Source organism: Lolium perenne, chromosome 6 (genome assembly GCF_019359855.2).
Source record: "Lolium perenne isolate Kyuss_39 chromosome 6, Kyuss_2.0, whole genome shotgun sequence".
In the NCBI taxonomy this organism is placed as follows: Eukaryota; Viridiplantae; Streptophyta; class Magnoliopsida; order Poales; family Poaceae; genus Lolium; species Lolium perenne.
Genome location: NC_067249.2, coordinates 47,645,885 through 47,661,364, shown reverse-complemented (window position 1 = coordinate 47,661,364; position 15,480 = coordinate 47,645,885). Strand labels below are relative to the sequence as shown.

The following is a 15,480-nucleotide window of genomic DNA, read 5'->3' as shown; positions in this document are numbered from 1 at the left end:
AGATGCACCCCAAGGCCTCATGCAGGCAACCAATTGGACCGATTTCGTCCGCACCCACACCCAGCCTGGCCCGACCAACAACAGGATACCAAAGACACGTCAGGCCAAGTATCTTCTTTTCTCCCATCCATCATATATATATGTAATTATTAACGCTAGATAGAGATTGGAGACAGCAAACTTCAAATGTCCCATTTGAATCATCAGACTACTATAATTTCATCACAAATAAGGTAGTACATCAGAGAGGACATCGGGTGTGATACAACTATCCCAATGACGAAAACATTCATCCATAGATTCAAGCTTACTACTCCCTCTGATCCATATTAAGTGTTGCTGATATAGAAGTATAGAACTGAACAACTGCCAGCATGATCGACAGACTGTTTTGTGAATGCGTGACTCAACATGGGATATTGATATACAGGAAAAATGAAAACAAAATAAAATCGACACAAACAAGCTTATCAATTTCTATAACATATCATAGATCAATTAGCAACATATTAACAGCAGCCGCTTGCAGCAGCATCAGCTTCCGGTGCCTTCTGCTTGAAAATGTTCTTCTTCGCCCCAGAAGAAGCATCCGCCAGAAGGCTCGGCGTGTCTAATATCTGCGTTGTGGGCATGTACGTCAGTTTGATTACAGTAGCTCTATGATATGAGTAACTCAAGGTGTTTCCATATAGAGCTCTATTAAAAAAAACTCTATTCGATGTAAACACATGTACTAAAGATATGCTGAATCTGCAATTATAAACTATGTCTAGCCAAGGGCTCCGCTAGTAAGAAGAAAACTCATTAATACTTGTCTTTTTGGTCAAAATTAAAGAAAAAGTTTTACTACAAGTATGAACATCCTTGAGGACAGTATCACAGGCCAATATGTTGCAAAGAATAAATCACGACAGATACCCGAACAAATCAAAAGCTGAAAACCAGAACATACCTTCAGCACGAGTTCCTCAAAGCACTGCTCTACATTCACTTTCGTTTTCGCACTGCATTCCAGAAACAAACATCCATATTCCCTGGCGAACTCAATCCCTTCCTTTTTCGTGACAGCTCTCTCACTTTCCTGCCACACCAATCATCCATATTAAGAAAACATACATCAAAGAAACCTGCACAATATCTGCACAACTAGATAGAACGTAGTCCTGGTGCATGTGCAGACAATCAGCAAAATGTAAAATTAAATCTAAAAAGCTGTAACTGCAGACTGAAGTACCTTGTCCACTTTGTTCCCAACAAGCATCTTTATACAATCCTGGTTTGTTGAATATAGGTCAATCTCCTTCGCCCATATATCAGAAAGATCCGTGAAAGTTTCTCGTCGAGTGACATCATACACTGAAAATATGGACGAGATATTAATAAAGTCAGTGCTAAATTAAGTGCTCCTAAGCGCACGGTTAAGCGCACCTAAGAGCTGAGCAGAGGCAAAATGGAGCGCTTTAATGTTCAGAAAAGGGAAAAGCGGAGGCAAAACGCTTGGTCAACACTTAGCATTTAATAGAACCTTGATTAAAATGCATAAACTAAGGCAACTCGTTCTAACCCAACAAGAAACATACAAAAGAAAACAAGTAGCTCAGTCACACCGTCTAATGACTCCAAGGTAGCCGAAGCCAGAAAGATTGTTGTACTTCTCTACAGGATACAGAAGACATGAAAGCTGAACAAAGCCTGAAAGGATGCTGTATGTCACAGAATAATTTTCAAGTTCATAGAGAAATTCAATGCAATTAACTGATATTTTTATTGATTTTCATCCGAAGAAACTTAAGACTTTCCCAGCTGAAGAGTCATCACATCCCTAGTATGTATGACAAGGAGAGGAGAAAAGAATTACCCATGATGACACCTTGCGCCCCTCTGTAATATGAGCTGGTCAAGGTCCTAAATCTTTCCTGTCCAGCTGCACAATGGTCAAGATGTTAAATCAGATATTAAGCATGTAAACAAATTCTCAGTCACACCGCACATACAATATACATGAGAATACTGGTTTAATTCATTAAACAGATGAGTAGTATTATTACTTGTTTGATGATGTAATGCGAATTGATTTTGACTAGTTGTGATTGGTGAAGAAAATATTTTAAACAAAAGCAGCTTGTTCAAAGGGGTAATTCTTCAGAAGATTTGATGAAAAAACTCTACGTCTTTATGCATACCCACACTTGAAAAGTAGGAAAGAACCCATGTGATTACTGTACGTGAAGATGAATTTATCTCGCTCAAAAAATATTGACTCGTATATTCTGTTTAAACTCCTTCACAGCATGTACCAACACAAATCCTTAAATGCTTCTTTTATGGAAAACAATTTATTACAGAAAACAAGCGGTCGTGCTAAAATAAAGATACACATGAAAGTTGCAGCGAAAGATGGTTTGATTCCAAAGAACTTTACTGCGTCTTTTGGGAAGAATACCGCCATGGCATGTCACAAGTATAAATTATCATGTGATATTTGGATGACATACCCGAGGCCACAATGCCCCGTGATCATTCACACCCCTTGGCCTCCATCCTCATGGCATCCTCCAGAGTGAGAAGAAAGGGTATAAATGAACTTCAGGCCTTGTGGCTTGGGTATGCATTCTGGCATGGGTATGCCACATGTCATCAAAATATGTGGCTAGGCTTAATGATGTTTGATGCTACGAGGCAATCCAAATCCATTGCTTGTGTTGCATTACACATCGGGTACACAGCAACTAAAAGATCATAACTAGATACTATAAAGAGACAATAATAGCTTTGGAGTCTGTCCCAAAATAACCATGGTACAATGAACAACTGGGATTGCACAAACAAAGACGGGGCTGGAATGAGAAATGTGCTTAGTAGTATGTAACTTGTAGCACATGCTGGTATACCAAAACAGACCGGAGATGGTTGATCATGTTCAATCATATCCTACCTAGGCCACAAAAATCCAAGAAATCAAAACTGAATGTGCTGGATACTATGCAACCTGCGCATGTCAGTGCACTACAAACAAGTGGGTGACCTTGGCCATATAGCATCTAAATTCGCAATGAGAGAACCAGTTCTAACAGGAAGTTGAGCAAGTGCTGGATACTCGCAGTCGCAGCGGCTAAGGTAGGAAGAGAGAGGCCGTGCCGTGCCGTACCTGTGTCCCAGATGGCGAGCTTGAGTTTCTTGCCGGCGACGTCGACCATCTTGACCTTGAAGTCGACACCTGGAGAGAAGATGGAGGTCTGAGAGGCGGGAGGGAGGAAATGAGGGATGAGAGAAATAAGGAGGGAGATGAAGGAAGGAACCTATGGTGGGGGAGAGGTCCTCGAAGGAGTCGGCGGTGAAGCGGAGGAGGAGGCTGCTCTTGCCGACGCCCGAGTCGCCGATGAGGAGCAGCTTGAAGAGGTAGTCGAAGTCGGGTTGGGACTGGGATGCGGAGGCGGAGGCGGCCATGGTGGCCGCGCGGGATCGCCGGACTGGATCGGATCGCAGATCTGATGCTAGTACCAGGGGAGCGGGGAGAGAGGGAGGGTTTGCTTTGCGGTGCGGAGAAGAAGGAGAAAGGGAGAAACGGGATGGACGGGAGAGAAAACAGAAAAAGATGAAACTTTTTGTTTAATAATTGGCAAAGCTAGGTGTCAGCACACAAATTCGGACTGATTTTGACATCTCTAGCTACTCTCCAACACAGATAAAGCTTTCACATCCTATTCCAAGGTTTGTTTATTCATTACTCACTCAATTCATTAATATAAGCCATATAGCTTTTAGCACCGAAATTTTGAAAAACACACATTGAGGAAAATTACACTAGTTTTCGATGAGATTACCATTGAACAATTGACGTGAGAAAACAGAGAACTTTGCATAAGATAAGAAAACATAAAATAATTTTAAAAAAAATTATCGAGACAAGTGGTGCAACACAATACACTTTTACTTAGGATTTTTTTCCTTAAAAAACTATATAGCTTATATCTAGAAATGGAGGGACTATATTTGAGCAGCTAATGGCCTCGACATGCACCTTCCAATATGTAGTCCCTATGTGTTGGACGACGCACGGCGACAGGTGAGCGAACAAAACCTTCTCAGTCTAATTCATCTAGGATGCTCTACTTCAGTTGAATGAATGAACGAAAGAAACATATCAAAATATCGGGATTCCACCTTTCACTTTCACACCAAAGAGCATCTCTAACCGATGCCAAAAACTTAGAGAAGAAAACGACGGATAGAAATAGAGGAAAATAAATTTTCTCCTTTAAACGGTGGTGGTCAGATTGGAACCCCTAAAACTAGCACACCATTTGGACAAATTGCATTGGATTTTAAACGATCTCAACCGCATATCATACAATTTACAAATAGTTCACGGGATTTAACTAAAACATGAGCGAAATTTAACCTAAACATGCTAAAAATATAAATTTAAGCTTAAACTTGAACTTGAACTAAAACTAAACTAAAACCGAGGTCGCCGTTGTTGGTGTGCCTTTCCACGGCCGTCTAATCGTCGAAGACGGAGAAGTCGTCGTTGTCGCCGCCTCCTCCTCCGCGGCGCCTCTCATACATGGCGTACACCACTGCCTTCGCCGGCGCACTCGGCCTCAAGGCGCTCCCACGCCTCGGTGTCCTCCCTCGTGAGCTCGGTCGTGCGGCCGTGACTGGGCAACGTGAAGATCTCTGGCACAGGCTCGGCGCAATCGAGCGGGAAGTTGAACTCCTCGTAGTCGCCGCCGTGGAGGCAGACGTTCTTGATGACGTGCCTCCATGCCGCATGCGCTGCCCGGTTAGAATGTGCCGAGCTAGATGCGTCAGCCAGTGTTCCAGTCCATAATACCGGCCACCCACGTTCCCCACTCGCGCCACCGCACGCAATGGTAGTGTCTATGCGGTGGCAGGGGAGGTCGGCAGGGGCACCAGATCAACGACGTGGCATGCCATTGTTGTCGTAGTTATTTTATTCACCTTAATAACAAGGCTGAGTTGTCAGCTGGGTGCATTATCATTCAATGTATTTGCCAAAATATGCAGCAGCCTACTCCAAACACACTACTCCCTCCGCCCAAAATGTAAGGTATCTAAGGTTTAGCCAAAAGTCAAATGTTACTTACTTTGATTAAATATTTAGGAAAAAATATTTACATCTACAACATCGAATGAATGAATACATTAATAAAATATGATTTATGGTGAATTTACTGATACTTATTCGGCATTGTAAATGTACATATTTTTGTGTATAAACTTAGTCAAACTTTAAAAACGTTGATACTAATTCTTAGGCGTCTTACATTTTGGGATGGAGGTACTTCGGAGTAGAAGAGATTAACACAATAATAAAGAGTTTAGCTTCAGTAGATTAAACCGAGCATAGTGTTGAATAATTAGGCACAATTTTCATAATTAATTCCATAATATTAAGCATGATAACAACAACTACTAACATGTGAAACTTGAACATACTAGATGCATTAATCAATATGAATAGTAGCAGCGCAAACGATACATCAGCCATCACTGAACAGATCGAGATAAGTCGCACGTACCGATCTGGTAGAGGTGGTGGTGGAGGTGTATCAGTTGTCGTCGTAACAGTAACGTTGTTGATGAAAACGTTGGTGACGACGGGTCGAAGTAGACAGTGTTGAAGACGACAGTAGGCAGCACCGCCCGACTTGGACGGAAGACGACCCGCGATGAAGAGCTTGAGCAGTCGCGCACAGAGCTTCCCAAAAACCTAATTCGCCCTCTCTCATACATGATCGCAAAGGCGAGCCGTTCCGGAGATCTGCTCTCCCGTTTGCCGATGTATGCCGAGGGATGGAATGGAGTAGGCTACGATGGCGGCGCAAGCAGAGAGATGGAAAAAATGGCCATATTTGGAAAATATCCGGGCTTAAAATTGTTCAAAATTTATGAATGTTCAGATTTAAAAATGTTCACATAAAAATGGTCATGTTTGGAAAAAATTGTTCGGGTTTAAATTTTTTCAGATTTTGAAAAATGTTCACATCTAAAAATGTTCGAATTTGACAAAAAAGTGTTTAGATTTGAAAGTTCTATTTTTTAAAATGTTCAAAATATGTAAATGTTCGTATTTAAAACAAAATAGAAAAACAAAAAAGAGAAGAAACAAAAAAGCTAAATCGAATAAAAAGAAAGAAAAGAGGAAAGGAAAAAAGTCAAAGAAACCAATCAGAATCAAAACAAAAAAAAGGAAAAAAAGAAAGCAGCAAACTAGAAAGAACCTTCCAAAACCGGTGGAAAAACAGAACCCTGGATCCTCTACTGAGCCGACACGCTTCTGAATTCCATCGTTAGGGAGGGTACACGGCGGGTGGTAACTTTCGCGTGAAGCGTTAAATAGGCTTCACCCTCTTGCCCGATTCTTAGTTTTTCTTGCCCAATGTTTTTTTCCGCTCTGTGTGACTTTTCGTTTTCCTTTTCGGGGGTCCTTTCTGCTTTTCCTTTACTTTTCTTTTTATGTTATTTTTAATTTTATCTTTGTTGTGTTGACCTCCTCTTCTTACTTTGTTTTTCACATCTATATCTGCTTCCTATTTGATTATTTCTTTTCGTTTTACTTTATTCCTTTCATTTTGTGTTCTCCATATTTTTCTTTTTATCATATTTTCTAATACATTTGCATGAAAAATTTCTGAAATATTTAAGGCTATATATGCATGGTCATAGGGGTTCGCCACAATATCCTTCTGAATCCTTGCCCCTCTGATTTTGGGAAACTAAGCCGCACTTCTGAGCTTCTCCATCTAAGTCGGAAGGGTATATCTCTTTTGACAAGACTTTTCCAATATTTGTAGAAAATATGACACCATGGTGATTTACCCCAAGGGCGGAAAATATTGCGACAAAATCTTTCACCTCAGGTACTGAAACTACTGCAACAAAGCAATTTTAACTTTTTAATAAAAATTAATTCTAAATGGTTAAACAAAAAATTTCAACTCATTGATTTGCAACAAAAGTGCTCGATAATTTCAATAAAAATCACAAATGATTACAACAAAACCATTTTTGCAGCAACAAGAAAGTGCTTAAGCAACTTTTTTGTTCACTCATTTGCAACAAAAATCACAAGCTATTACAACAAAAATAACAACCATTTACACCAAATAAACATGTGTTTACAACATTTTCAAAAGCACATAAACATCATCGATTTTTTTTGAGAAAGAACGCAAACTTGTGGCAAACATAGATAAAAGCTTGCAACATCTAGTGTGTGATTTTAAACAAAACACATATCAGTTTGTTATAATTTGGAATCACGCTAGACCTAACAACTTTGGTCCCATTCCCCTAGGAAACTCCTTTCTCCTAGGTTCAGCACGGTGAGGGGGGCGGAAGATGGGATAGAGCAGCGCCAGCCGCATCGGAGCGAGTAGGCTGCTCACTGGGATCGACGTGCGATAGAGTTGGCTGGCGGCAAGTTGGGTAGAGGGAAAGTAGAAACGGGAGCGATATGTATCATGGGCCTAATAAGGCACATGGTATACACTCGAAGAAGCAAACTACTAATCCGGGACAAGTAATTTCTTCCACGCAATTGGTCGCCCAACCCGAAGCATTTTTCATAAATAAAGCCACACTAGCTGGTGCTCTTATTATTTATTTCATTTCATTCGACTACCACAATCACATATAGGATTAGCTAGCCAGAATATGATCTAGAGATATCTTGCTTTATTTTGTCACCCTTCCGGTTAGATCATGCCTAAATTTTGAGCTTATAAAGCCTGATTCAACTAAACCATGCACACACGCGAGAAAAAAGGTAGATGACGGTCGTTGGTGACACTAGAACGAGAAACATTTTGAACATTCTTTATAGGGTATTAGCAAATATGCCCGTGAGTTGCAACAGTTTAACTTTTATTTTGGCATGAAATGGTGTCATCTTTACCCTAAAATTGGTTGAGACGCATAACCCTAGTCTCAACTTGCCCTTTCCCATTTTTCTCCTCGAGGAAAAGCACAAGCGGGCTTCTTTCCTTACAGAAAGTTCAATTGAAATAAATAAAAATCATTTCAAAAAAATGAAATGAAAAGAATCTCAAACTCTCACATTATGTTTGCACCTACATTTAGATGTACTCTCGAACTCTCACATTATGTATTTCACCGATCCATATTTCTTTAGTTTCTTGAAACTACTAAATAGATTTAGACAACTGTCAACACACACACAAAAAACTAATAATTCATATAAGGGAGAAAAATGTATATATAATTAAATTATTGACATATCAAATATGGTATAGTTAAATCATTACCAATCATTATAAGTAGATCATCTGCATGTCCACACAATATCACCATGGCACCTCCTCCTGCAAGATCTCCATCCTCGTGAGCTCCCACCATTCTCTTGTGTATGCATCCATATGGTGGATGTATCCATCATCATGGTCTTATTCTCCTCCGCAATGAGCTCCACCATGGTGCGCTTCTCGTCCACACTTGCTCTTCTCTCCTCCGCGGCGGCCTTGCGCTTCTCATCTTCTCGGAGTAGTTCCCACTTGGCTTGTTTCTCTTGGCTTTTCCTCTCCATCATTTCTGTTTTTGTCTCCAAAGTCTTGTTGAAAAAATGTTCCTTGGACTTCACCATCTCACCATTCTTGTCTCTCAAACTAGACACATCGACTTGCTTTATAAGCTTATTGTTTGCACTCTTGTTTCCATCCAGCATTCCCTCGTACTTCTTGTCGTGAGATCATCATCCACATGATCGTCCAATTGGACAAATGCCCCACTAACCGGCGGTGCTTCTTGTTCTCTCAACTTACTTCTATCACTATGCTAAAGCAACTTGTAGCAATGTTGAAGCAAGGACGGTCTTCCCTTTGAAGCCGACATTTGCTTGTATCGCTCCATTGAAATTCCATCCTACAATGCATAAGCAAACAATGTATACGAGTATGAAGATGCAAAAATGCACGGAGCGCCCGGAGCGGTCAATTCGACCGGCTCGAGTTAGTCAGCAACCTTCGACATATTTGGAAGGGCCATGCCCGCGCTAGAGAAGCGCGGAGAGGGGTGAGCGGGCCAGTGATGAGTGCATTTTAAGCATATTTACCTTGCATTTTTGCATAAGTAGTGATATTATTTTTGTATTTTACGGTTCTAACACGCACCTTTTATGCTTGTTTCCACATGATCCTAGATTATGAAGGTATTGATGAGCATATAATTTGGAGCTGTCATAATGGACATAAATATGAAATTTTGAAGTGATAAAAGTCATCTAAATGATTTTCCACGCACCAGGGTGAAAGGGCATTGCGAGAAGGTTTAATAACCGCTGGTACTAGCAGAACCTGCCCATACCGCGCTTTTGTACCATGTGGAACAAACTCCGCCCGTCAAATACTCTTACCACGCAAAGATGGATTTGGGATCCAGAATTCAAAGACACTAGAAATCACAGAATCCTCACCTCCGAAATGGATCTGGAGGAGGAAAACTTGCATTGGGTATCATCCTTGCTGCTACACAGATCATTGGAGGCTAAGGTATGATACGCGTACAGCACGCGTCCATTGGGAACCCCAAGAGGAAGGTGTGATGCGTACAGCGGCAAGTTTCCCTCAGTAAGAAACCAAGGTTTATCGAACCAGTAGGAGCCAAGAAGCACGTTGAAGGTTGATAGCGGCGGAGTGTAGTGCGGTGCAACACCAGGGATTCCGGTGCCAACGTGGAACCTGCACAACACAACCAAGATACTTTGCCCCAACGTAACAGTGAGGTTGTCAATCTCACCGGCTTGCTGTAACAAAGGATTAGATGTATAGTGTGGATGATGATGTTTGCAGAAAACAGTAAGAACAATGTTTGCAGTAGATTGTATTCGATGTAAAGAATGGACCGGGGTCCACAGTTCACTAGTGGTGTCTCTCCCATAAGAAATAGCATGTTGGGGGAACAAATTACAGTTGGGCAATTGACAAATAAAGATGGCATGACAATGCACATACATATTATGATGAGTAGTGTGAAATTCAATTGGGCATTACGACAAAGTACATAGACCGCTATCCAGCATGCATCTATGCCTAAAAAGTCCACCTTCGGGTTAGCATCCGCACCCCTTCCAGTATTAAGTTACAAACAACAGACAATTGCATTAAGTATGGTGCGTAATGTAATCAACACAAATATCCTTAGACAAAGCATTGATGTTTTATCCCTAGTGGAAACAACACATCCACAACCTTAGAACTTTCTGTCACTGTCCCAGATTTAATGGAGGCATGAACCCACTATCGAGCATAAATACTCCCTCTTGGAGTTACAAGTATCAACTTGGGCAGAGCCTCTACTAGCAACGGAGAGCATGCAAGATCATAAACAACACATAGATGATAGATTGATAATCAACATAACATAGTATTCCATATTCATCGGATCCCAACAAACGCAACATGTAGCATTACAAATAGATGATCTTGATCATGTTAGGCAGCTCACAAGATCCGACAATGATAGCACAATGAGGAGAAGACAATCATCTAGCTACTGCTATGGACCCATAGTACAGGGGTGAACTACTCACACATCACTCCGGAGGCGACCATGGCGGTGAAGAGTCCTCCGGGAGATGATTCCCCTCTCCGGCAGAGTGCCGGAGGCGATCTCCTGAATCCCCCGAGATGGGATTGGCGGCGGCGGCGTCTCTGGAAGGTTTTCCGTATCGTGGCTCTTGGTACTTGAGTTATTATCGACGAAGGCTTCTTATAGGCGGAAGGGTAGGTTTAGGGGCGACGCGAGGGGCCCACACAACAGGGTCATGCGGCCCAAGCCATGGCCGCGCCGCCCTGGCGTGTCGCCGCCTCGTCGCCCCACTTCGTTTCCCTTTCGGACTTCTGGAAGCTTCGTGAAAAAATAAGACCCTGGGCGTTGATTTCGTCCAATTCCGAGAATATTTCCTTACTAGGATTTCTGAAACCAAAAATAGCAGAAAACAGCAACTGGCTCTTCGGCATCTCGTTAATAGGTTAGTGCCGAAAAATGCATAAATATGACATAAAGTATGTATAAAACATGTAGGTATTGTCATAAAACAAGCATGGAACATAAAAAATTATCGATACGTTGGAGACGTATCAGCATCCCCAAGCTTAGTTCCTACTCGTCCTCGAGTAGGTAAACGATAACAAAGATAATTTCTGAAGTGACATGCTATCATAATCTTGATCAATACTATTGTAAGCACATGAGATGAATGCAGCGATTCGAAGCAATGGTAAAGACAATGACTAAACAACTGAATCATATAGCAAAGACTTTTCATGAATAGTACTTTCAAGACAAGCATCAATAAGTCTTGCATAAGAGTTAACTCATAAAGCAATAAATTCTAAGTAAAGGCATTGAAACAACACAAAGGAAGATTTAAGTTCCAGCGGTTGCTTTCAACTTGTAACATGTATATCTCATGGATAATTGTCAATGCAAAGTAATATGATGAATGCAAATCTGCAAGTATGTAAGAATCAATCCACAGTTAACACTAGTGTTTGCTTCTAAGATGGAAGGAAATAGGTAAACTGACTCAACATAAAAGTAAAAGAATGGCCCTTCGAAGAGGGAAGCATGGATTGCTATATTTGTGCTAGAGCTTTTATTTTGAAAACAAGAAACAATTTTGTCAACGGTAGTAATAAAGCATATGTGTTATGTATAAGATATCCTACAAGTTGCAAGCCTCATGCATAGATTACCAATAGTGCCTGATACGTCTCCAACGTATCTATAATTTCTGATTTTCCATGCTTGTTTTATGACAATACCTACATGTTTTGTTCACACTTTATAATGTTTTTATGCGTTTTCCGGAACTAACCTATTAACAAGATGCCACAGTGTCAGTTCCTGTTTTCTGTTGTTTTTGGTTCCAGAAAGGCTGTTCGGGCAATATTATCGGAATTCGATGAAACAAAGACCCAGTATCTTATTTTTCCCGGAAGAACCCAGAACACCGAAGGAGAGTCGGAGGCGGGCTAGGGGGCCACCACACGCCAGGGCAGCGCGGGCTCCACCCTGGCCGCGTCGGCCTATGGGGAGGAGGCCCCAGGCGCCCTCCTGCGCCGCCTCTTCGCCTATATAAGCCCTTTCGACCTAAAAACACGATACCAATTGACGAAACTCCAGAAAGACTCCAGGGGCGCCGCCGCCATCGCGAAACTCCAATTCGGGGGACAGAAGTCTCTGTTCCGGCACCCTGCCGGGACGGGGAAGTGCCCCCGGAAGCCATCTCCATCGACGCCACCGCCTCCATCATGCTCCGTGAGTAGTTCCCCCATGGACTACGGGTTCTAGCAGTAGCTAGTTGGTATTCTCTCCCCCATGTACTTCAATACAATGATCTCATGAGCTGCCTTACATGATTGAGATTCATCTGATGTAATCGGTGTTGTGTTTGTTGGGATCCGATGGATGATACATTATGATTAGTCTATCTATAAAGTTTGTGAAGTTATTGTTGCTGCAATCTTGTTATGCTTAATGCTTGTCACTAGGGCCCGAGTGGCATGATCTTAGATTTAAGCTCTATAATTATTGCTTAGATTGTATCTACAAGTTGTATGCACATGTCTATGTCTGGAACCAAAGGCCACAAAGTGACAGAAATTGGGACAACTGGAGGGGAAGGCGTAGGTATGAGGATCACATGTTTTCACCAAGTGTTAATGCTTTGCTCCGGTGCTCTATTAAAAGGAGTACCTTAATAGCCAGTAGATTCCCTTGAGGCCCGGCTGCCACCTACCGGGTAGGACAAAAGATGTTGTGCAAGTTTCTCATTGCGAGCACGTACGACTATATATGGAAAACATGCCTACATGATTAATAATCTTGATGTTCTGTCTTAATGCTATTTCAATCCTATCAACTGCCCAACAGTAATTTGTTCACCCAACACTTGTCACTTGTTATTGGAGAGTTACCACTAGTGTAGATCACTGGGAACCCCGGTCCATCTCTCATCATCATATACTCGTTCTATATGTCATTGGAAGTAGTATCAACTATTTTCTGGTGCCATTGCCTCTGTGTTACTATTACTGCTGTTGTGTTACTATTACTATTGCTCTCATATTACCGCTGCTTTCACATCACCCCTGTTACTAGTGCTTTTCCAGGTGCAGCTGAATTGACAACTCAGTTGTTAACGCTTATAAGTATTCTTTACCTCCCCTTGTGTCGAATCAATAAATTTGGGTTTTACTTCCCTCGAAGACTGTTGCGATCCCCTATACTTGTGGGTCATCAAGACTATTTTCTGGCGCCGTTGCCGGGGAGGCATAGCTCTACTCATAAGTTCACCTGGGAAGTACACTCTACCTCTCTCTCTGTTTTTATTTTGTTTTATTTTGTTTTGCTTAGTTTACTTTTATCTAGTTTATTTGTGCTTAGTTTATTTATTTCTAGTATTATTTTGCTTAGTTTACCTTTGTCTAGTTTCTTTTTGTTTTGTTTTATTTTTCCTATATACCCAAAAATCCATAAAAATTTGAAAAACCTAAAAATTAAGAACTGCTGTTATGGGAGAACCCACAACCTATTTGGAGCTCATAGAATTATATAATAATTATAGAGAATCAAGAACGGGTAAAGTCATGAGTGCTCTGATAGAAAAATTGAATACAATTGCTAAAATCTTGCTTAAACGCCATGATATAAACTGTTGCTCTTAACAGGATACTAAACATCTTAAATTCCAATGTTGCTTTAGTGAGGAAGATTTAATTAAGAACTACAATTGGAATAACTATATACATCTTGGGTTCGAAGAGGTAGAACAATTTGTTTTATTTATGGGAGCCTCTGAGATCGAATTCTTCATGGTTAAGAATTATGAAACTTGTGTTGTTTGTAAGGACCTTAAAGATTATGTCTCTTCTATCCTTAATTTTTGCGTAGAAAGTTACAGTGATAATCCTTATATCATTGATTATAAAGAGAGACTCATTAATGCACAAGAATGCATTCACAATTTGCAGGAACCTGTAGAAGAAGAAATTGATGAACCTGAAAGCTCATTGGATGAAAAAGAAGAGGAAATTGATGAACCTGAAAGCTCATTGGATGAAAAAGAAGAGGAGAGTGATGAACAAAAGGAGGAAGAATGGATTAGCTACCCATGCCAACCTTCTAATGAGAGTAACTCTTTATCTCTTACACTATTTGATTGTCCTCCATGCTTACCAAAGGAGGTTGAATGTTATGTTCCTGTGGATTCTCTTGAAATATTTCCTATGAGTAAAACTTGTGAGAATAATTATGCTACTGTTATTTATGATAATCCATGCTATTTTGATAAATCTTATGATAATGCTTTGTTTGTGCCTGATGTCGAAATGCATGGTAATAAAGAGTTTTGCGTAGCAAATGTTTATGATAAAGCTCTAGATGATGGTCCCATGTTACTTGATAATATTAATTGCACTACTAATGAAAATGGGATTGGAGAAGTCTTGACTTTATCTATGAGTCCCATATCTCGTGAGACTGATCGATCATCTTGCTATATTATTGATAAAAGTGGGTTTGAAAGTTTTAATCCCGCTATTTTTGAGCTTGATGCAAATTATGTGCTTATGGATCATGAAAAGCATGCTTTATGTGGTAGTTATATTGTTGAGTTTGTTCATGAAGCTACTGAAAATTATTATGAGAGAGGAAAATATGGTTGTAGAAATTTTCATGGTACTAAAACACCTCTCTATATGCTGAAATTTTTGAAGTTACTCTTGTTTTATCTTCCTATGCTTGTCACTTTATTCTTCATGAATTTATTTGTGTACAAGATTCCTATGCATAGGAAGTGGATTAGACTTAAATGTGTTTTGAATTTGCCTTTTGATGCTCTCTTTTGCTTCAACTCTTATTTCTTGCGAGTGCATCATTAAAATTGCTGAGCCCATCTTAATGGCTATAAAGAAAGCACTTCTTGGGAGATAACCCATGTCTTTATTTTGCTACTGTTTTGTTGTGTCTTGGAAGTTGTTACTACTGTAGCAACCTCTCCTTATCTTTATTTTATTGCAATGTTGTGCCAAGTGAAGTCTCTAATAGAAGGTTGATACTAGATTTGGATTTCTGCGCAGAAACAGATTTCTATCTGTCACGAATTTGGGCAGGGTTCTCTGTAGGTAACTCAGAAAAATCTGCCAATTTACGTGTGTGTTCCTCAGATATGTACGCAACTTTCATTAGTTTTGAGTTTTCTGATTTGAGCAACGGAAGTACCTCTTAAAAATTCGTCTTTACTGGCTGTTCTGTTTTGGCAGATTCTGTCTCTGTTTTTTGCATTGTCTCTTGTGGACTTTAAGCAAGGCTTTCTAGACGTGGAGAGCTGTAGCTAATGTTTTATTGAGTTCTTGCAATGTGTCACTACAGGACTAAAAGTGGATTAATGTTTTTTGAGTACTAACCCCTCTAATGAAGTTTATGAGAAGT

General features: G+C 40.5%; 1 protein-coding gene across 1 annotated transcript; it reads right to left on the bottom strand.

Annotated features, from left to right (window-relative positions):
* Positions 1 to 277: 277 nt before the first annotated feature.
* Positions 278 to 3,592, bottom strand: LOC127307887 (ras-related protein RABC1). The gene is made up of 6 exons (XM_051338661.2): positions 3,300 to 3,592; positions 3,149 to 3,217; positions 1,859 to 1,924; positions 1,235 to 1,356; positions 953 to 1,081; positions 278 to 617 (listed from the first exon to the last, which is right to left on the bottom strand). Exons 1-6 carry the CDS (start codon positions 3,445 to 3,447, stop codon positions 510 to 512), a joined length of 642 nt encoding a protein of 213 aa, XP_051194621.1. The 5' UTR covers positions 3,448 to 3,592; the 3' UTR covers positions 278 to 509.
* Between the last annotated feature and the right edge of the window lie 11,888 nt (positions 3,593 to 15,480).